We start from the raw sequence: 22017 nt of genomic DNA, 5'->3' as shown, positions 1-22017 counted from the left end.
AAAAACACGGATAACGCTCTTTACCGTCCAACACACATTTCACGCAACGTACCAAGCGCCCGCCTTAACGGGGTCGGTTGTTTGTGGTGTGTTGGAATTTTTCGGCAAAAGATTTTCACATCGTCTGCAACAGGAACGCGCGTTTGTGTGTGTGTGTGTGAGTGTAACACAACCTGAGGCATGTGTGTTATCTTTCCGACAGCGGAAACGGTACGGTGAAGATGATAACTCTGGGGATGTAAGATAGAATGGGAAAAGCGTCAGTCTCTGCTTGGTCGAATGTGGTTCCTCCTCGGGCACATCAACTCCTCTGTTCACGGTCTGTAAAGCTAACGATCGCACAGGAAACAGGATTGTTTTTGTTGGTACTTTTACCGCACGCCTTACCTGATTTTCCCTATGGCAATGGGGAAGAAAGAACTCGTTGATGAATTGAACCCGGAACCGCATTGCATTGTGTGATTCTCATCTAAGGGAGCGCCACACAAACGATATCGCACCGGTTTGGAGAAGGGCAAAGACTCTACTGTGTGTTTAGGCTGCTGCTGCTGCACTCGTTGCACTCGGCCAGCAAACAACTTCGCCTGCTATCGACAACTCTTCGGTGAATTGTTGGCCGGACCACCCCCGGCTTTCGAACTCGACCGAACCCCAAACCGAAGCGAGTTCCACTTACACTCCCTTTGCAGCTTTTTTGGTTGTTTGTTGTTTGGGAATTCTTCTTTTGATGATGGTTCGCATTCTACTGCCGGTGGCGCGCCTGGGCCCGAGAAACAGTGGCGGAAGAGACTCGTTAGAAAGGTCAGCTTTTTAGACAGACTGCTGTTGGTGCGGGTTGATGGTGGTGTTGTGTGGTGTGAGAGTCATTGGCTTTGGCCGAACTTTCGAACCACATCGCAATGATCCAATGTCGAAATCTGTCTCTCACTGCACCGAAAGATCAACACTTTCCCCGTTCCGGATGTTGTTTTTTCGGGACAGACAGGCCAGGTTGTTTTGATGTTAAGAAGACAACCTTCGATGCTTCAGCTTGGAGATGGTGCACCATGAAGAAGTAGGTCCTGTTATTAACTTTGAATTGTAGATGCTGTTTGTGTACAATTGGAGAGGAGAGGTGTGTTTGTTGCATTCATCCGCAAAGTCAGTAGCTCAAATATGTTCATGTGGCACCGGCTAAAGCGCACAGAAAATCAGGTTATATCCAACTTTTTATCATGGTGCAGGTGTGACAGTGAATTTGCCTGATAAAACGAATGGAACATGGGACCTGGTAAATATGTTTTACTGTATTCTGAAAACCACATCATTCAACTAAAATGAGAGCAAACCAAATGGACAGCAGGTTGGTGAAGGCATACAGCTGGGGTTCAACAAAAGGGTCAAATGTCGCGCCGCTGTGTATGCCCAGCACTAGAGAAATCTCAATTTTCGATTTTCAATCGAAGTCCTCGAAATCAAAATCACCCCTCAGCAGCACTGGTCGTCGTCGTGTACGAAAGCGGCGAAAGTTGTCGTTGCCCTTGCACCGGTGATAGATTTATCAAACAAGGTGAGAAACACCCATCGACAAAACGCACAAATAGACTGGACACACACGCGGTGGTGGTTTCATTCTTTTCCATCCCCATTTCCCCATGAAGCGATGTTTGGAGAGCGAATGGGCTTCCGTGTCCAAACTATTTTCGGTGTTTCGTATTTCGATAGGAAATAAAAAACGTTCCGGGGTGAGAATGGAAAAGCGTTTGAGCGAGGGACGATTGGATTGATAGTAATGGACGGACACAATACCCGGGTATCAATCGGGGGGATAAGCGCTTTTCTACGCGCGTGTTTGGGTGGGCTAGGGCTAGGGTGCAACACGGTCGGTTTGTATGTGGCGAAGTATCCTTTTGTACGCCCCGGGGCCTTTTGTTGAAAAGAACGGGGTTTTGTGTGATAGTGTAGACATGTTTTTGCTGCAACAAATTCCATTATCAAACGGCAGAGAATGCATTTCGGTTAAGGCGGACAGGCCGGGGTTTGACCCTCGTTTGGCGGCAAACAAACTGCACTACATCGGAACGAAGCACGAAGCAGCAGGAAGGAACAGGGAAAATCGGCATACAGCAAGTGGTTCGTATCATTCCTTCACTGTTTTTGGGGTTTGCCTTTGGTCGCCGCGATTGTTGGTTGCTGAAGGTTGTACATTTGTAGCCGCAACGGGTTCGGACAAAGCTTCTCCGAACAGGCTCCGAATCGAACGGCAGTGGGTGCTTGAACACGTGTGTGCTGTAGAATAAAATGTTGATTGATTTTTTCTCTTCCAATTTGACGGCGATTGGCAATGTTTTGCGTTCGGTCGGAGTCGATCGAAATCTGTTGTTCAGATACATTGTTTTGTTGCGATCCTTTCACTGTATCCAACCAGTGAACCACGCTCACGGTCTGCACCGATTTGTGTGGCTATCGGCATATGATATTTATTTGGTTGTACGATTGGTTCCGATGATGATACTGGAGAAGAAGAAAAACTTTTACTGTTGTCCTCTACAGTTGCAATTTGTCAACGAAACCCCCACTTCAACATACCGATGGAAATGGAAACTTTTTGTATGACGACTCTACACATAGCAGAACACGACCAGTGGTCTTATTGTAGACGCACTGGCTGCTGCAAAGACCACACAATGCTCGATTTTACATCCGGAACGTGTGCCTGTCGTTACAAGGGCAAAACCTATTCGCGTACGTGATACAAATGCAGCTCTAATAGCTTGGCAGGTAATACTCTAAGGACCCTGACCAGGTCGTTGCAACAAGTAGACGAGTAGAAGGAGAAGCAGGAAAATGTGTGTAATGAAACCCTTATGTTTAATTAGCTTATGGTAATGGACTGTGACCGATAACTTTGGCTTCCGTTAATGAGTGGTCGATTGAAAGTGCACCTCTAATGACTGTTAACTCGATACACTGATGCTGTTAACATCGTTTGTTCTGACATTATTGTTCATCCTGCTTCTAACAACACTCTTTCCATATATGCATAAAGTGCTCAGAAACCACTTTTAACACAAACGGAACGATAAGTAAGTTTGTTCTACTTCCAATTCGTTTTATGTGTTGCGAGCGTTACAACCTACCTAGCTGATAAAGAGGCTGTACTGGGTTACACGACACCGCAAAAAGTCAGTTCTTGCTAGTTTCACAATCAATACCTTTTCATCGTTAAAGCCAGCATCCTCATCCACACTCGCATGTAATTTATGCTTTCCCGAGCACAGAGCTGAAATTCGACACACGTGATGGGTAGCGCTCTTGCCAAGGCCTCGTGAACCCTCCATTTCACTGATAAGACTCGAACCACTCAGCACGCAGTACAGGTAGTATAGCTGATGCACATGCACCACACACTGCACCACGCCGCCAACCTTGAACTTTGTCTGGTTGGCTAATTTGACTGGCGATACATCCAACGGACACGCTCGAGAACCGCATTGTGTACTACCACCACCTGCAGCAGAAGCATATTTATGAGCTGCGTACGACGAGAGCCACGCCGTCTGTAACTGTCTCTGTGTGATGTTAGACTTGGCTTGGTGGTGGTGGTGTTGGCGGTGGCAATATAATATCCAAAAACCGAGACAACCCAGTTACGGCGGGACTATTAAACGGTAATTAGACGGTGGCGTAGTGTCGCGATAAGCCGCGAACCGAATTACCAAAGTGAAAATAATAATAATGATAGTAAAAATAGTAGGTGCTCACTGACAGCAAGGACGCACGGTGGCTCGATACTGTGCGTGTGCCCGCGCGTCCGTAGCCCGAAACGGCCACAATGTGGCGCATAAATTTTCCAACACTGCTGACGCTGAAACACTGGACACGGGTGGATTGTGCGTGCGTGTGTGTGTACGTATGTGTGAGCTAAAACCATGCAAATAGAAGGGAGAAGGGTGGTCATAGTCCATCAGGCGTGTCCGTAGTTACAATGCAATGTTATGTAGCAGCGGATCTAACCTCATCATCATCATTAAACGTCAGCCGAACGATTGCTAGTGGCAGCTCCCCTTCCAAATGTCAACCATGCAATGGAATGGGGTGCGGGGTTGGTTAAGGGTTGATTTGCAACGCTATTTATGAGTGTGTTAGTGTGTGTGTGTGTTTGCATACACTTTACAGTTTTATGATGCTGCCATGGCAAAACACGGTGCTCAATCTTTATGGTTACTGATTCGTGTCCAAATCCAGCACTCACTATGTTGGTGGTCAAGTCGAGTTAAACTGACAGCTGGTGGATGACTTGAATGGGTCAATTGTTGTAAATGTAGCCACCCCTATTATAATGACATTCAAGGATGCGCTTTACTACTCGTAATAGCGTATGAGTTTAGACATTAACAAGAAACCACAGCACGACGCTTTCATCCAAAAAAGCATCAACTGTGAACGTGGTTGATTTCACGAGCGACAAAGTGAATTGATTGCGTTCGGGTGCGATTAAAATAACAATTACTCTTGCCGGACTAATGAGCGAGAGTGCGAAGAGGAGCAATCTGCCACAGCAGAACGCGATTGACTTCCGTTCATTGAAACGTACCGGCCAGAGGAATTCCATCCCGACAGGGCACTATGACCGGTAAGCAGACCCAACCGGAGCACTAGTATGTTTATGGATAGTTAATTTCGTTTACTTTCCCCATTGCTCCGATGGATCCTGCCAGCACCCCGTTTCCTGCTGGCACATTACCCAGAGCAGAGCAGCATATCTATTCATCCAAAAAGCGACGACATAATTGATTGGACAAACGTTCCCAAAACAATCGCAAACGAACGCCGACAGCCTGCCAGCCAGCCAGCCCGGTGTGTGTTGCGGTTTGATGTTGCGCTCTGTTTGTGGCGCTTGCTGTTAATGCAAATGAGGCAGCGGCAAACACCTGTTCATTTGTGCGCCGAGCTGCGTCCGATTGTGCAATGATTTAATCGTGTTTTCTTATGCATTGCAATCCTTGCGGGTGCTGCGAGTCATTGCCACGTGCAACCTGGCGGAGTGTCGAGTACGGGTGTTTATGCTGCAAAGACTGTCTCATCATTGTTTGTGATTATTATAGTACAGTAGTGTTGCATTGGAAATGGGGAAATATTCAGTGTGACGGTTGTCTCCAGAAAATATTCCTTGCAAGCTGGAATAATGAAACAGCATCTAGTTTTAGAAGGAAAGGGTTTGTGTTGTTTTCGTTTTATCTATTTAGTATGCAACACATTTTTTTTATTCTTACGCAAAGTAATTTCAACAAAAAATGTTTGTATCATTGAATTTATTCCACGAATTAATTTGAACTATAAACTAAATCACTGTCTGTTAGTACGGCCCGTAACACAAATTAAATTAATTTGAATTACACGCTTCAGTATCAACAGAATAGGTTCCTTGCCTTTGTGCGCCAGCTAATCCGTCCTGTGGTGCGCGAAAAAAAAAGCATCCCGTATTCATTTTTCACCTAGCTTAACAGCAATAACAAAAAAATCCTATTTCAACTTGATTTTTTTCTATTAGCTGTAGCGCGGGGTTCTATTGATTGCTGCTTGACTCGCGGTGGCTTACAATGTGTGCCCCACAGTGCCATGTATCGTTTTGCAACGCCTGCCGTTGCCTGCAACAGCATGCATACATTATAACTTCGTTACTATAGCGCAAATTCTGCTTATTTTTAAGTTTGCAACAGCAAGCAAACATAACACATAGGACAGGGAAAGCGAAACGGAGAATAATCACCCAGAGAAGAGAGCGACGTAATTAAAATATTTCAAAACATTGCATCGAAAGTGTAGCAGCAGCCGTAGGAGGATGCAATTGCCAGTGAAAACCCGTTCAGTCGATCCGCGACATCCACATCCGGTCGGTCCAGACCTCGCTCCGGCCAGCAACACAAATCACGCTGCCCGGCAACGGTTGCTACGGTTACAGGAAGGATGCTGGGTGGGTGGGCTGTGGAACGACGATAGCTTATCGATTTTGTCAATTCCTCATGCACTTTATGTGTTTCTCGCTTTGCCACGGGGGTGTGCACACACAAGCTGCTACGCGTTCCGTTCGAAATGCAGCCGCATAGTTTGCTACTAATGATTACTGTGTCCTTCTCTAACCGGGAAAACCTGGTGGCTTGCTGCTGCCGCGGCCTCTGGATCTTTAGTGGAAAATGTTGGAAACACACACACACCTGATGGTTTGGGGTGTACCGTCCATCGTCTCTCATTGCTGGGTGCGGTGTGGTTCGTTACGCGGGCGCTTAGTACAGTCTCTGGGGCCGTCATTTTCGATGCCATGAACTTTCCGACCACAGCTTGTTGAACGACTGTTCCGCGAGTTTCAAAAGTAATAATAAATTGCATATCACTAAGCATCATATGGAGTGATTTATGTTGACTATGCTCTTCTGTTTTTCAAAGGTGATAATGATGGGATTGTTTTTGCTATGGTAATTTGCAATTAATGCGACCTATTTCTTGTATTTACTACATAATTGGTATAAGTAGTAAAAAAGTAGCTATAAGAAATTAACGCGCGTGATATTATAAGTTTGTAGCTTGTAGCTTTTGTTTTAACTTTACCTGTGCAGAGAGAGAACTGCTTCGTGGTAACATGATAAGCGATCGGCCTGTGACATAGCAGGTCGCGAGTACGAGACTAATTCAGACCATGTGTTGTGTATCAAACAATTATTAATGACTGTGTGGAATTTTAACGCCAAATGTAATTATTTTAATAATATATGTATTAGACAAACAGTCAACTATTTGCATATTTTGTTACAGATTAAAAAAAAGAAAAATAATCTTTTAAGTATAAAGATTCACTGCGTTTGTATGGCAGAGCTATGCAGTTAATATTTTGATTTGTTCAACCTTGTTGTTTCGCCATTTTCCTGTATGTTATGTGGCTAATTATACCAAAAATCTACATTTTAAATGCTCTTTTTTCTCACACACACATGTACATACATACACAATCTACTAATCAATGGCGCTGACAGCAACGTTGACGCGAAAGGATGTAACATGTTTCTGCTGCCGTCCAAATCTCTGCTCCATCAAACATCCTTTCTTTTTGCATTCGTATGCGATGAATGAACAAATAGCATACAAAAACTCTCGCCGTCGCTCTGTCTCTCTATCTATCTCTTCAGCTTACGCTTAACACCATCGCCTGCCGTATCGCGGCGTTCCCACAGATTGATGTATTCGATTTTCAGCATCCTTTCACTCCGGGCACGTTGATTTTCTCTCTCACTTTCTCTCTCTGGATTGTTGTGTCCCATCCAGAAAACTCCCCTGGCCGATACAGCCCGTCCAGAGGGCGCCCGTAAATGAGTGGGTGCTCCGTACCGATAGAGCGGCGAACACCACACGCATTAGAGAGAAAAAGAGTGACTGCGAGAGAAAGTGGTGTCCTGGTGAATGATTTACAGACAAAGCTATCAAAAACACACACCCGCGCAATGGGCGCAAACTACTGGGGCGGTGAGGTGAGTACGGTGAGCAGCAGCGAGAGCTCTGGTGGCGGAAATCGATTCCCGTGTACGTACCTTCAAAAACTCAACAAGAAAAGCCGCCCCAGTTTCCGTCCCGTCAGTTCCAGCCCGTTCTCGCCCTACTCTACCCCGCGTGAATGATGATGCTTATCACCACCAGGGGGACGAGCGAACGCGCGCGCGCACGCACGCATGCCATGTGCGTGTGTGTAAGTGTGTGTACATGTCATGGGCCTCTTTGGAGGAAGTGTGATAAAAAGGACAATTGGTTAGATTTCATCATATCGTGCATTTGACTGAAACGTTTTTTTTTTTTTTTTGTGTCGGTTAACTTACACAAACCAAACATCCCAAGATGGTTGTACAACGGACCGAATTTCAAACGCAAACCCATTACATACATGTGCGTCGTGCACACGTGACGTGACGAGATGTGCTGGTCTGTACGCTCCGCAACTGCGTTGTAAGAAGATCCAACCGAAAGCGAACGGAAGCAAAGTATTGGCTTTTTTCATCGGCAGGACGCGCGCACATGTTACACACAGGATGCTGTGTACTTGCCATTGTAATCTCGTTGCCGGCAAACGAGAATGTGATGTTTGGGATGACGCTGACTGCAGCCGAGAGCTGTGTGTGTGTGTGTGTGTGTTGGTGGTGATGGGGGTGATGGTAACACAACTGTTCCACCGCACGGAGTCACGTAGCAGCACACACAGCACACAGCATCGAGCGAGTGTGGGTTTGGGTACGGTTGTATGGGTGCGAGAACCCTTCAGGACACTTGTGACGGCTGACGGAAGCGTCTCTGTGTATGTCTGTGTGTGTGTGTGTTTGCGTAATTCGTAACGCGAACCGGGAAGCTGTCCTGCACGCGTCTCGAGAGCCGTGTTTTGTTCCTTCGTAGCCCTTTTTTTGTGTGTGGCGTGTGCGCGCGTTGGTAGTGGTGTGCTACAAAGGACGACGGGGCGATGCAGTGTAGCGCAAAAGACAAAAAAAGGATCAGTGTGTGTGTGTGTGTGTGTGTGTGGGTTTTCTGTGCTCACACACTGGCAAATAAGGGACGGCCGTTCGTTTGAGAAAAAGGACGAGAGCTGGGCAAAAAAGAAACGATGAGAGTGTAAGACGAGGGAACAAAAAACTCGCCGGAACAACGGTTCCAGGATTCATCTCGCGGCTGGTGACACACGAGCTGGTCGCGCGGGCGTCCATTCCCGGTCGCTCTTGATGTGTGGGTATTTTTCCGACCTGGCGAGCATTTTCCCGAGCATTCTCGGGACCATCGTCATCGAACTGCTGCCGCGGTTGAGATGCGGTTTGTGTAGCGTCGTCGTCGCTATCGAGGGCAACGAAGGAGCAGGATGGAATTAATTAAAGGCATAAACGTGTGTTGTGTTTGATCGTGAGTGAGTGTGCTGTCCGCCGCTGCACAGTTGTACTCTCGCGGAATTGTGTAGAATTGCGAAAAGCAACCAGAAGAACAAACATTGATATCGATTGGAGTGTGAAATTTTGTGCATAATTGGAAAAAGGATATATTTGTTTTTCGTCCCTTTTTGTGTGTATGTGTGTGTGTGTGCTGATGCTGCTTAAACAAAGCACTTAAGATGGGTGTAATGAACTGACCGACGACGTGAGTTCCCTATGAACCACGCGTCGGATGATGTTTGCATACGTGAGTGTGTGTATTATTTGCTTATGTTCTGTTTCAATTTCCTCACCAAGATGAGTGGAGTGAGCTTTTGCTTACGATGCGCAATGTTAAGTGTATGCGTAAATTTGTGTAAAAATTGTGCAATAAAAGATAACAGATAAAAGAAGGTGTTAAATATTTCAAAAAAATGTGATGAGATTGTAATCTAAAGAAATTACGAAAAAAATGACCTTACTACGCGTGACTCGCGTGTCGCTGGACCGACGGAAGCACATTGGTTGAATAATTCATCGCTTGCATCAACGTGTTAATCAAAACAAACAAACGTGTTTATCTTTTCTCGCACGGTACTTTCTTTTGCGTGCTTTTATATAATTCTTTACTAAAACTCTTAAAAATGGAGTAAGCTGAGGGGAGTACGGGGGATGAGAACTAATCGAAATTCTTTAAATTTGACGGGAAGGAGAGTGGGTGGGTGGACGTAATTCCTGGTCAACTCTTCTCTATGACGTCGTAGCCTTTTGCGGTGTGCTTTTACTATCATAGCGCGACTCGTCATCCTTTTTTTTCTCTCTCTCTCGGGCAAACCCACCACCACCACCACACAAAAACAGGCACAAAACACGCTCAGGATACGCATCAGTTGGGAGATCTCATCGGGAGTTCGCAGCAGCAGCAGCAACAACAACGAGAGGACGCTTGTTGATGTAAATATTTCCGGAGAGTGCTCGGGCGCTTGTGCTAAGAGCCACACCAGCTCTTAGTTTGCTGCTGTTCGTGTTCTAAAATGGAGAGCAATTGCTAGCCCTTACCAGTTGTTCCCCCTTCTGTTGCCCCATTCTGTCCCATTCAATGCACTGGTGAAACGGTGTACATCTTATTACAGTGACAGTGTGAACTGCTATGCGTACCTTTGTTACGACAGCCGGAAGCAACACACACACACACACACTCGCAACTGCTGCAACTGGGTTTTGTCGGAGACGGACACACGTGGTCGGACGGAACGGAAGAATCGGGAAATGAATCTTTCCACATCTGCGGAAGAGGAACCCACAAGAAGGCCACGAAGAACGGGGAGAGCAAATGGGGGTTTCTTCTGCTGCTGCTGCTGCTGCTGCTGCTGGATCTCTCGAGCAAAGGTTCGGCGAGAGACAGACACGAGTTCTAGTAGACGCGCGAGATGCAAAGCATTTCCGAGAGCGGTCGTTCCGTCGATCTTCTTCTGCCCTATTAGGATGTGCGCTCTGCTGTGCGCTATTAGGGTGCCCTCTTGCCGAACTGCACTGCCAGTTGCGGAGGAATCGCTGTACCGTCCTCGTGTGTTGTAGTTATTAGTTCTCCGCTCGAAAGGCTGTAAAAAGGCGCAGCTCTCATCAACGGGCCCTGACGCGCGATTGCCAGTGCACGGCGACTGATAGTAGTTGTTGGTGGCGGGGTGGTGTGATGGATCGATGGTGGTAAATCAGTAGTCGACATTCGAACGAAGAGAGATTGCGAGCGACAAAAGAAAGGGGGTATGATGCGTATATGCGCTTAGAAAATTGGGCATCGGTGTGGTTCCATTCTCGTCGCTCCAAGCCCGTGACACACACGCGGCTGCATTGCACTCCGATCGGTCTGGAGGGGAGGATGTGGTGTTGGTGGCCTTGTGTGTGCAGAGATAGATGTGTTACTAGCATTAAGAAAAGCATAGGTAAAGGTGATAGTGTTTATTAGAAAATTTGTTTGTGTTGCAACAAACGTATGTGGAAATGTTGAGCAAATGTGCATTAGAAAAAGGGGTGCATAGAAAAAAGGGTTATTACGAAAGGGTGTGTGTGTGTGTGTGAGTTTGTGAATTATGAAGAATGTCTGTGAAATACCAGCATTACTTTAAAGAAAATTTGTTTATATAAACAAAGCAGAATCAATCAATCAGTGGTGAAAATCGGTGGCATTTAGCCCCAAATATGTTGGCGTACAAAAGGGTGTGTGAGTGGATGATTTGATACTTGATACCATTCTTCACGTGATGCTAATTTGTAAATACACACACGCACACACCAAACCAACAAACTACACTCCTCCTTCAATCGACGTGCAATTTGTTGTGTGTTTGGTGTAAAAATGTTTCCTTTTTTCTTTCTTCGTGTGTGAAAACCAACAATTTGCCCAACAATTGCAACACATTACCAATTATCACCCCACAGTAGTAGTGGGTGGGCAAGGTGATGTTGTTGTTGTTGTTGTTGGTGGCTTCTCTACGTTCCGTGCGATTCTCTTTGCGTGACAAACAAAGGAATTTTTTCCCATCAAACGCGACCGCTCGCGGAAAGCGCGAGATGCGATGCTCGCTATGTCGTCCTCCCGTTTTTTTGCGTTGCTCCTGTGGTTGCTACTCTCACTCTCTCTGTGCTGTGGGCGCCGCTCTCTTAGTAGGCGCTCTCATGCAAGTGTGACGATCCTGGCGTACGGGGACCGTCCCAACCATCATCCCCCACTTCCATCCGCAACGGAACACAGTGTCACCACAACGGCAACAACAACAACAACAACAGCAGCGTCACTTAGCGGCGACTTACGAAGAGGGTGTCACACGCGATACAACTTCCTTTAGTACATCCGGAGAGCGGGAGCTCCAGCAAGGACTTCGCGTCTTCGTCTAACGCTCTCCAACTGTCTCTCTCGCTCGCTCGCTCGCTCGCTCTCTCTTGCAGTGTGTGTTTGCGTGTCCTTTCGGCGGAGAAAGTATTACACACTTTATTACTGTTTTTGTGCTGCTGTTTTTCCTTCCCAACTGCTGCTGCTGGCTGTTGCGTGATGGTAGTGCGCGTGTGCTTATGAATGAGAGAAGCTGCCAACTAACGGTGTGTGTCGTCTTTCCAATATACGTATATCTCTTTCGATTAGGTGTAACGAACCTCAAGTCTCCAGTGTTGGATTTTTGTTTCGCGTTTTTTTAATGCTCTCTCTGGCGCTGTGTGTTTGATTGTGAGGGATAAAAAAGGGCTATACCTCTGTTTAGCTTTTTCAGCAGCAGCAGCAGCAGCAGCAGCAGCAGCATTTGCATCTTTTCTTCATTAGGCAAGAGAAAACGCGACGTCTTTTCGATCCATCGGAGTGTTAATGGCATTTTGCTTTTGTTCTTGTGGCAATAGTGAGCCCCCTTTTGGAGTTGTTTGCTCGCGTCTCTCCCGCAAAGGACTTATAAATGTGGGCGTTTGTTGTTGTTTGGTAGAAAAGATATGAGTGGCCTTTGATAATGTGGCTGTGTAAAGCAATCCACCAGCAAATCGATAAATGGAGTGCGCCCTTTAACCACCACACCACCGGGAGAGCACCGTGGAATAATGTGTAAAAATCCATTCTGTTTTCAGTGATACTTAAGTGATTGTAATTGCCGTCTACTACGGATACTACTCTACGAGCGAAATCCAAAAGTTATGAAATGCAGGAAGTTAATGGTTCAAGTTCGAACGTGTTTAGTGTAGTAAATCGTAGACGAAGAAGTTGAGGTGGGAAATCCGTCTGCAAGATAGTGCGTCGTTGGTGTTAAATAATGTAGCCGTGTGTTGGTGATGCATATGAATGTTGTGCCAAAGAAATGCACAGTCCTTGCGTTCCCATTATCCTTACGAGTCAGTAAACCCCGTTCAGTGAATCATAGAGAAATGAAGGTGTTGCAGCAACAGCAACAACTGTGCTCACGTAGATTCAAACAAGCACGTGCTGTTGTGCAAAGTGTAATGTGAAGTGTCGGTGCTCGATATCTCCCCACACTCCCGGGCGGAAGGCGTCTTCCGACTGCGATGAAACGATGATATTCGGTAAAAATGTTTCCCCACTGCTGCCTCCGAAAACAAAAACATCCATTTTACGTTGAAGGATTTGATCTCCCCATTTCCTCCCGCCCGAAACTACCCAAGCCTTTTTTTGTTAGTTACCTCCCCCTCAGCTTCTTTGTAAATAAGCACTAACGTGAACAGTTTTCCATTGTGGCAGTGTTAAATAATATTTCCCAAATCGCTCCATCCGCCATTTGTAGGTATTTTGTCTCCTCCGGGTCCATTTCTGACACCGAGCCCGTCGCCATCGATACCAGCGAGCCCTCGGTTACAGCCGTCACCTTCGCAGTCACCGTTTTCCCAGCAGCAGGACATTTTGCTGGTGACGAACAGCACCATCGGTAATGTGACTCAGGAGCAAGTAAGTGTTGGCATGGGGCAAAGGATGCACATAAGATGTAACTGGTAACTTTGGCTTTGATTTGGTTTGCAGGATCGCAAAACCGGTGTTGCAGGACGACGTCAATCATTTAGCCAGCAACAATCCACTATCGTTCACCAGCAGCAGCAGCAGCAGCAGCAGCAGCAAGTACTGAGCACCAGCCCAAATGCCGGAACAGTGGTGTACCGTCCTAGCCCTACGCAGTCACCGGCGGGCGCTACGACCTACAGCATCTCGACCACGCCTGGCAATGAGTTCAATACGACTCTAGTCGGCTCCAACAACATTTCGCTCAACAAGGTACGTAGAGCGATGGTGTGGGATTGGAATTTTGTCAGTTATATTAACGTGGTTTCGTTTTCATTGGATTCTTCCCCAACAGAAGGGTCGGAAGTCGTCCTCTGTTAGTGCTATACAGCAGCAGCAGCAGCAGCAGCAGCAACATCACCACCTCCTCCAACAGTCACATGCAGGCCATGGACATGGAACATTGCCCCCCGCCAGTAGCCCGAAAGCGGCGAAAAAAGCAATGCAACAGCAGCAGCAGCAGCAGCAGCAGCAACAACAGCAGAATCCGTACCAACAGCACCACGCGGCGGTATCATTCGTCGGAAGCCCGATTGCCAGTCCCAGTCCGATCGCAAGTCCGAACGGCAGCTCGATACTGGTCACTACCGGCAGCGGCACCGGCGTGGCAGGTGGAACGTCCAGCGCGACAAACATGAGGCCACCGACACCGCAACCTATCATTCAGCAGGTGAGTGCCGTGCAACATATCTAGAACGTGCTTTTGATTAATTGCCTCTGTCTGTTTGTTCATGCTTTCCCTTGCAGTATCCTGTTGTGGGCACCGGAAATCAAATAGTGCAAATTTTCCAAGGTTCCCAGTTTGCAATTACCCAGTCACAGGCGGCACAGCAGCACCATCATCAGCTGCAGCAGCAGAGCGGGCGCCACACCACAACAATCGTATCCCAGCCAAGCCCTCAGCAACAGCAGCAGCAGCAGCAACAACTAAACCAAACGAGCGTTCAGCAGCAACACATACCGCTGCAGCAGCTCCACACGATCCAGCAGTCGCCCTCGCACCAGCAGCAGTTCGTGCAGCAGCAAATCATAGCCACTTCCGTTGCGCCGAGCGTGATACCGTCGTCCGTTGCCACTGCGGGCGTCGCGACCGCCGGCGGGCTAGTGATAACCGGGGCAGGATTGCAGACCACCTCCCCAGCACCTGGCGGCAGCGTATCGAGCGTGAAACATCACAGCGTGAAGGGACCGCAGCAGATTCTGCCCAAGCCGGTGGCCACCACGACGCCCCTGGTGTCGCCGACGCTGTCGACCTCGTCCTCCCCGTCGACGGCCACCGTGGTGCACCATCAGCAGCAAAGCCCCCACCAAGCGACGGCGTACGTGTCCAGCTACGGCACGACACCGGTAGTGCACGGCACGAAGACGATCGTCACGCAGCCGAAAACGGTCACCTCCGTCTCGCTGCCAACGGTGGTGTCGCAACTGCCGGCGGCCCAGCTTCAGGTTTCGCAGGCGGGCACGGTGGTGAGCGCCGGCGGCACTACCCAAGTGCATTTCACGACCACTGCCGCACCGCCCCAGCCGCACGGTGCCGCCTCGAACACGGCCCAAGTGCACGGCCAAATGGTTACCACGGCGGCGCAACCGGCGGGAGCGCAGCAGCAGCCAACGGCACAGACCGCCGGCACGCCCCAGAACGGTTCCATAATCCTGCCGGCGGGCAACATTAACGCGCAGCCGTTGCTGCTCAACCAGATGCCGGTGCTGGTGCAGCAGAACACGCCGCAGGGGGTGCAGCTGATACTGCGGCCGCCCACGCCCCAGCTGGCCGCCCCGAGCCTGGTGATACACAACACGCGGCCCCAGCTGCAGCAGCCGCAGCCCCAGCAGGTGCTGCGGATACTTAACGCCAACGGGACGATGCAGCTGGCCACTGCACCCACGTTCATCGTGTCGTCCCAGGGCAATCTGGTGCAGCAGAACATTTCCGGGCTGAAGACGAACCAAGGCGTGCCGCTGACGCAGATCCAAGGGCTGCAGAGCCAGCGGCAGCCGCAGCAAATCACGGCCGCCATCAACCAGCATCTGCTGAGCCAGGGCGTCGCCCAGCTGCAGAACCTGCAGCTGAACGGCAACCTAGCCCAGATACAGATGCCGAACGGGCTGAACGGGCAGCTGCTCACCACGTCACTGCCCGCCCAGTTCCAGCAGGCCAGCTTCGGGCTGCAGAACCAAAACATCAACCTGAACCAGCTGGGCGGCGTGAATCTGCAGCTGACGGCGGCACCGGGCGGAGCGACCTTTGTATCGCCCTCGTCCACCCCTGGAGCAGCACCGGGATCCACGCCCACCGGGGAAATCGTGGTGAATGCTCAAAATATTCAATTCGCTCCGAGTGGAGCGTCGAATACGATCACGGTGAACGCTCAGGGCGCTCCACAAACGCAACCCGCCCAAGTTGCCCAGCAACAGCAGCAGCAGCAGCCACAACAACAACAGCAGACAGGCGGTCAACAGATATTGACCACCTCAACGATCGATGGGCAGATACAGACGGCTCAAATTATTCCCACCGTTACGACGGACACATTGCGACACCATCATCAACATCCCGGTACGCCCATTCTAACTACCGCCTCTGGCCAGCAGGTGATCGTAACCGACGGTGTAAAGGCACAGATTCAAGCACAAACCATTGCAGCACAGCAGCAGCAGCAGCAGCAGCAACAGCAACTGTTCAATCACACAAACGCTACGCTACAGCAGCAAAACGCAACGGCGGTGACTATACAGCAGCAGTCGAATCAGCTGCCTCCGCCAGCGGCGGCCCTATCCCTGCCGGCCGCCCGGATTGAGGTAGAAAAACCAAAAAAGGAGCGACGAAACAAGAAGAAAGTGAAACCAATCATGCAACCGCCGGTGGCAACGGCCGCACCGATGATTGTTCAACCGAGTGCGCCAGCCGTCAGCCATGTGCCAATGTCTACCGGCGCGATAGCGTCCACCACGACGGCCTCCGTCGAACGGCTAACGTCGCCCAGCTCACCGTCGTCGTACGGCAGCACGCACACACCAACGGGGAAGCTAGATTTGGCTAATCTGATGAAAATCTCCGGCATCGGCATTGATGACGACGATTTGATGGACACGGATGAACCACCGCCGCTGCTGACCACCGCTAGCAGCCACCCATCCGGTGGAGTGGAATATCCCGCCAATATTGTGATACAGCACAGTGACGCAATGAACGCTGCTAATAACTCTGGCGGGCAGCACCAGCAGCAGCAGCAGCATCCCGGCAAAGATATGATGTCCGGAGGGCCACCAGCCACAGGACAGATGCTTGTGCAAGCCCCGCAGCAGCAGCAGCAGCAAGCTGCTCCGGTGACCAATCAACCAAGTGCTGGAGGAAACGGAAGTGACATTATGATCACGATACCTTCCACCGGTGGATCGGAAAATGTGGAATTTCCCTACACTATCTCGATACCGACAACAACACCGGGTATGGAGCGGCAGCAGGAGTCGAAAGGGGCCGGCGAAGCTCCGGGCTCCAGTACGCCAGCGTCCACTGGGACGGCGGTGCAGCAACAGGATGCACCGTCGTTCATGATCACGATCGATCCCACGAACGATTCTAGTTCCGGACAGGCATCGTACACCGTGTCGCTGCCACGATTCGGCAGCGCAGCGAACGATGAGTCGAAGATCGTCAATATTGCGACCGTGGCACCGACCGCGAGCGTGCAGGCCATCAACACTACCACCACCTCGTCAATGGCCACCTCGAACGCGGGGACCATGCAGCAGAGCAGCAACACGATCTGCGTAAACAGCCTGATGAATAATGTGCTGAACAACACGCAGGTGACGCCAACGCTGCAAAGCCAAATCAACGAAATACAAAACCAGCTGATGGCCGAAGCGCAGCCCCATCTGGCGGCGCCTTCGTCGAAACCCGTCAGCAGCGCTGCGTCCTCTGCGTCGACGCCACTGCAGCAGCCGATGGTAACCACCACCATGGCACCGATCAGCGGAACGATGGCTTCTGCCGCCGCCTCCTCCTCCGGTACAGCAACGACCACGTCGATTGTGATATCTACGAGCGGTGGTAAAATTTCGTCCGTTCCCTCGCCTGCCTCGAAGAAGAAGACGGTCACGATGGGCGGCGGCAACTCGGGCAGCGCCGCACTCAGCAAGAAGAATGGGAAAAAGCTAGAAAAATCGTTCGACACAATCGGTACGACCAGCGCGGTACCGACGCAGATAGGCAATATTCAAATTTCACAAGTCGACGGTACGACGGCGAACCAGAGCAAGGCGGTGAAAGGTGGCACCATTAACAATCAGATACAAATCACTCCAATCATCGACAATAAGGTGGTGAATACCGTCGGTGCCCAATACCAGAGCCTGGCCCAGCTGCAGTCTTCGGTTAGTCAGCCGCAGTCGACCATCACCATCCAGAGTCAGATGCAACCGCCACAGCAGCAGCAGCAGCAGCAGCAGCAAAACCACACCGTGCTGACGACGTTAGGAGGGGTTACCGTTTCGCAGCATCAGCAACAGCAGCCATCGCATATGCAAACTGTGCAAACTGTGCCAAGCACGCTCCAATCGAACGTCATCGGAGGAGGTGGAAGCGGTGGAGTAGTGTTCACCACGCAACAGCAGCAGCCCTCGGTCGTGGTCACACCCACAGTGCAACTGAACCAAACGTCCATCACGCCGACGACGACCGTAATACAGCAACCAGCCGCAGCACCAGCACCAGCAGCAGCTCCTCCTCCACCGCCACCGCCGGTGACAACAGCACAGGGCATACTTGCCCAACTGACGGGCAGCTTAAGCTTATCGATCGCGGCCGAAACGGGCCAGCTTATTCTAAAGCACGACATTAACCAGCCGCAAACTCCCGAATCGCAAACCATCCTGCAGGCGATCCTGTCCGGCGCGCTGGGCAATATAACGCTGGTAAACGAACCCTCGAAAGCACCGCAGGCAACGCTAGCCAACAGCAACAGTACCATATCGGCCACCATTGCTCCCGTACAGCAGCAGCAACAGCCAGCCCCTGTACCCATCACGCAGCAGCAGGCCCACCAGATTGTGGTGTCATCGCACCCACAGCAACAGCAGAACAAAAATGTGGCCACAGTCAGTGCACAGGTGCAGCAAAAAGCGCCCGGAACTACGACCACCGTCACTATCCAATCTGGACAGCCGCAGCTGCAACTTCAGCAGCAGCAACAGCTGCAACAACAGCAACAGCAGCAACAATTGCAACACCAGTTGCAGCAACAGCAACAGATGCAACAAATGCAACAGCAGCAGCAGCAGCAGCAGCAACTTTTGCAGCAACAGCAGACGATCACAACCGTCTATACCTCCCAGCCATCGGGCACAGCAACGGCAATAGCGCAGCAGCACATGCAAACAGCTGCCGGCAATAGTCAGCCCCACTTGGTGCAGGCACAGCAGCAGCCCCAGCCACAAAGCATGAAGCATATTCGCAAGCCGGAAACGAGCATTGAACCAATCTTGAACCATCAGCCACAGCAACAGCCACAGCAGCAGCAACAACAACAAACGGTGTTGGTAAATCCAAACGCACCCAAGCTGGTGGAGCTGCCGAAGGTTGGACCGAACCAGCAGCTGTTCTCACTGAACACACTGACCAACCAGATAACGCAGCTGAGCCCCGGACAAACGACCGCCTCCCTTGGGCCGATGGAGCGTGTGCTGATCGTACCGACGGGAATCAATGCGCAGCAGCTGGCGCAATGCTTGATGCAGGGACAGATACACTTCAACAACGTTGGCCAAGTGACACAGTCCAGCGAAACGAGACCAACGCAGACGCTTACACAGTCACAGCAGCAGCAGCAGCAGCAGCAGCAGCAGCAGCTGTCTTCTACACCGTCAACGGTGCAGAAGGTTGGGGCGAATACGCAAATCCTTGCCAACAACAATCCAGCGGGTGCCGCGAAAGTAGTAAATAACAATAGCAATGGGGCAAACTCTAACCACGTTGTAAAGGAAAAACCGAAACGCAATCGATCAAAGAAGCAACAGGATAAAACGCAAGCAGTAGCAGCAGCCGCCGCCGCCAGTCCTTCGAAACCGACGGTTGTGAAAGTCAATGCCATGCCGAGTGGGTTTCCTCCAAGCGTTGTTCTGCAGCCTGGTCAGCATGCACAGCCTATACTGGCTGAGGATGGGACCAAGATTGGCACCAAAATAGTGGGAACCGTGAATCCGAACAACTTTGTTACAAACAGTCTCCAACAGCAGCAGCAGCAGCAGCAGCAACAGCAAATACAACAGCAGCAACAGCAATTACAGCAGCAACAGCAAACTATACAACCATTAGTTGCTCAAGTGCATCCTCAGCAACATCAGTCTGCGAAATTGGCTGGATCTACGACCATGGTCGTAAAAGGTACTATCGGTTCCACCACCGTTACGGCCACAGCACCAGCAGCCCCAGCCAATAACAACATTACCGTCACGGCAACACCCATCAAGAAGGCCAGAGCCAACATCGTTACACAGCAGCAACAACAGCTTCAAAATCAACCTCAACAGCAGCAGCAGCAGCAGCAGATGCCTCCATTAGTCAGTGTGAATTCAGCAGTCCCTGCCCCGGCATCCCTGAGCAGCAGTACGCCATTAGCGGTCGGAACGCCTGCCGTGGTGCAGCGGGTGCAAACGATTCAGTTGACCCCGCAAAAGCAGCAACATCTGAAGAGCGTCCAACAGCAGATACAGCAGCTGTCGACAAAGCTGCAGAACAAAAACCTGCTCGCCTCGCTGATGATACCGGCCGAGTTCGATCCGGCCAATCCGATGTACAGCAAACCGCTGCCCACTATCAAGAACCTGCAGACAATGTCGGACAAGGAGATCTGCACCGTGCTGCAGCGTTTGTTTATGGAGCAGCAGAAGATCCTGTCCAGTGGGAAGATTATTCCCACCATACCGGCCGGGCACACGTTTGCCAGCACGGCCCAGCAGCAGAGTCACCCGCCACCGCCAGCACCGATCAGCAGTAGCAGTCAGGGCCCGAACGAAGCGACAGCAAATGCAGCTGCGGTCGACCAGAAACCGCAGCAGGCAATCATAACGCCGATCACGGTTACGCCCAGCGGTGGTACGACCCTCTTTCAAGCTGGCAGTGGGTCCACTGCCGGCCCTACGCCCATGCAAATCATGTCCTCGACAGCCGGGCCGAACATGAGCGTGATAGCTTCCGGAGCGATTGCTAGTACCGCGTCTTCCGTCGCACACTCGTCCATGTCCATCACGATAACGAGCAGCACCGTGCCGATGCAAAGTGGCGGCGGCGGCCAGAAGTTCGGTGCCGGTGCGAATGTAGCGATGAACAAGCAGACGACTACGATCATTCCAATCACCTCGACACTGCAGCCTGCCGGTCAACCGATGCTGAAACCCGTCGGCTCAACCACGACGACGGTCGGTAACAATGTGAGCGTTACCAAAAACAACATCACGGTCCCGGCGGGAACGATCCTTCCCAAGCATATTATGCTTGCTACCGGCGGACAGTCCCTGGGCAACCCGTCCGTGATGCCTCCGTTGCACACGCTTGTGCCGACGCAGCAGCAGCAGCAGCAACAGATGACGCTGGTCAGCAAACTGGACACTGTGGGCAATCAGCAGCAACAGCAAACGCTCGTAACGAACCACCAGGTGCCGCCGGCGAGTGCGTTAACCGGTGCGAATCGTTCCAACACTCCCGTGCCACCGCCACTTGTCGCCACCAGTCTGCCCGGCGGTGGTCATCTGAAAGCACTTACCGGCGCAGGTCCTGGCAATTCTTCGATCGTGATCGTCGGCGGATCGCATGCAATATTGAGCGGTACGTCGCAGATGATTGCACAGACAGCGGCCCGGATTCAGCAACAGCAGCAGCAGCAGCAGCAACAGTTACAGACACAAGCCGGTAGCATTCTCATTACCAGTGGTGGAACGACCCCTTCATCGGGCGCTGTGACCTCCACGGCAACGCCCGCTCTAGCTGCAATTACTCCTCTGCGGACGGGCACACCATCGGCCGGTTCTGCGGTATCGTCTGCGATACCACTACCTCCGTTGGTTCCGTCCAACGTCAGCAGCAATAGCAACAGCAGCAGCAACGTCGTTCCGTTTAGCTCAACCAGTACTAACAGCACCGTACACCCGGCTGAGACCAGCACAGCCGTGGCGACGGCGAGCAACTCCACTACGATGACGACAACGACGACAACAATGGCGACGGTGGCCTCCTTCCCGACCACCACGACGACGGCCAGCGCTCTCTCGTCAGCCGTAGTGGCCGCCTCGGCCATGAACAACAACTCCAGCACGCCGGCCGTCATCATCGCCGCGCCTGCGGGTACTTCACCGTCCACCCCGATGACGTACATTACGACGAACGTGCCGAACAGTCCCGCCGTAAAAGTACCCCGTGCAAGTTTGTGAGTGTGATATTGCCTTTTTTAAACTCTCTTCTACCTTAAATTGCAACCGAAGTCGGGAAGGAATTGGAAAGTTTGTAAACGGTCACGTGTCGGGCAAGCGTATTAATTCTGTTCTCTTTTCTTTTGCTTTCTTCAA

General features: G+C 50.7%; 1 protein-coding gene across 5 annotated transcripts in view; it reads left to right on the top strand.

The window, feature by feature from the left end:
• Positions 1 to 22017, top strand: part of LOC120897898 (mucin-17-like) — a 44937-nt gene that overhangs the window by 14909 nt on the left and 8011 nt on the right. For 3 of the 5 annotated variants that reach the window (XM_040303081.1, XM_040303084.1, XM_040303080.1), the window contains exons 2-5: positions 13187 to 13347; positions 13420 to 13668; positions 13751 to 14125; positions 14203 to 21878. In XM_040303081.1, the coding sequence (XP_040159015.1) occupies positions 13187 to 13347; positions 13420 to 13668; positions 13751 to 14125; positions 14203 to 21878 (8461 nt within the window). Of the gene's footprint in view, positions 1 to 10470; positions 10856 to 12518; positions 12969 to 13186; positions 13348 to 13419; positions 13669 to 13750; positions 14126 to 14202; positions 21879 to 22017 lie in introns of those variants that run through there. The other 2 variants (XM_040303082.1, XM_040303083.1) reach the window with 2 other exon arrangements.

This window comes from Anopheles arabiensis, chromosome 2, assembly GCF_016920715.1.
Source record: "Anopheles arabiensis isolate DONGOLA chromosome 2, AaraD3, whole genome shotgun sequence".
NCBI lineage: Eukaryota > Metazoa > Arthropoda > Insecta > Diptera > Culicidae > Anopheles > Anopheles arabiensis.
Note: the sequence above shows the minus strand (reverse complement) of the source record. Positions and strands in the feature narration are given on the sequence as shown.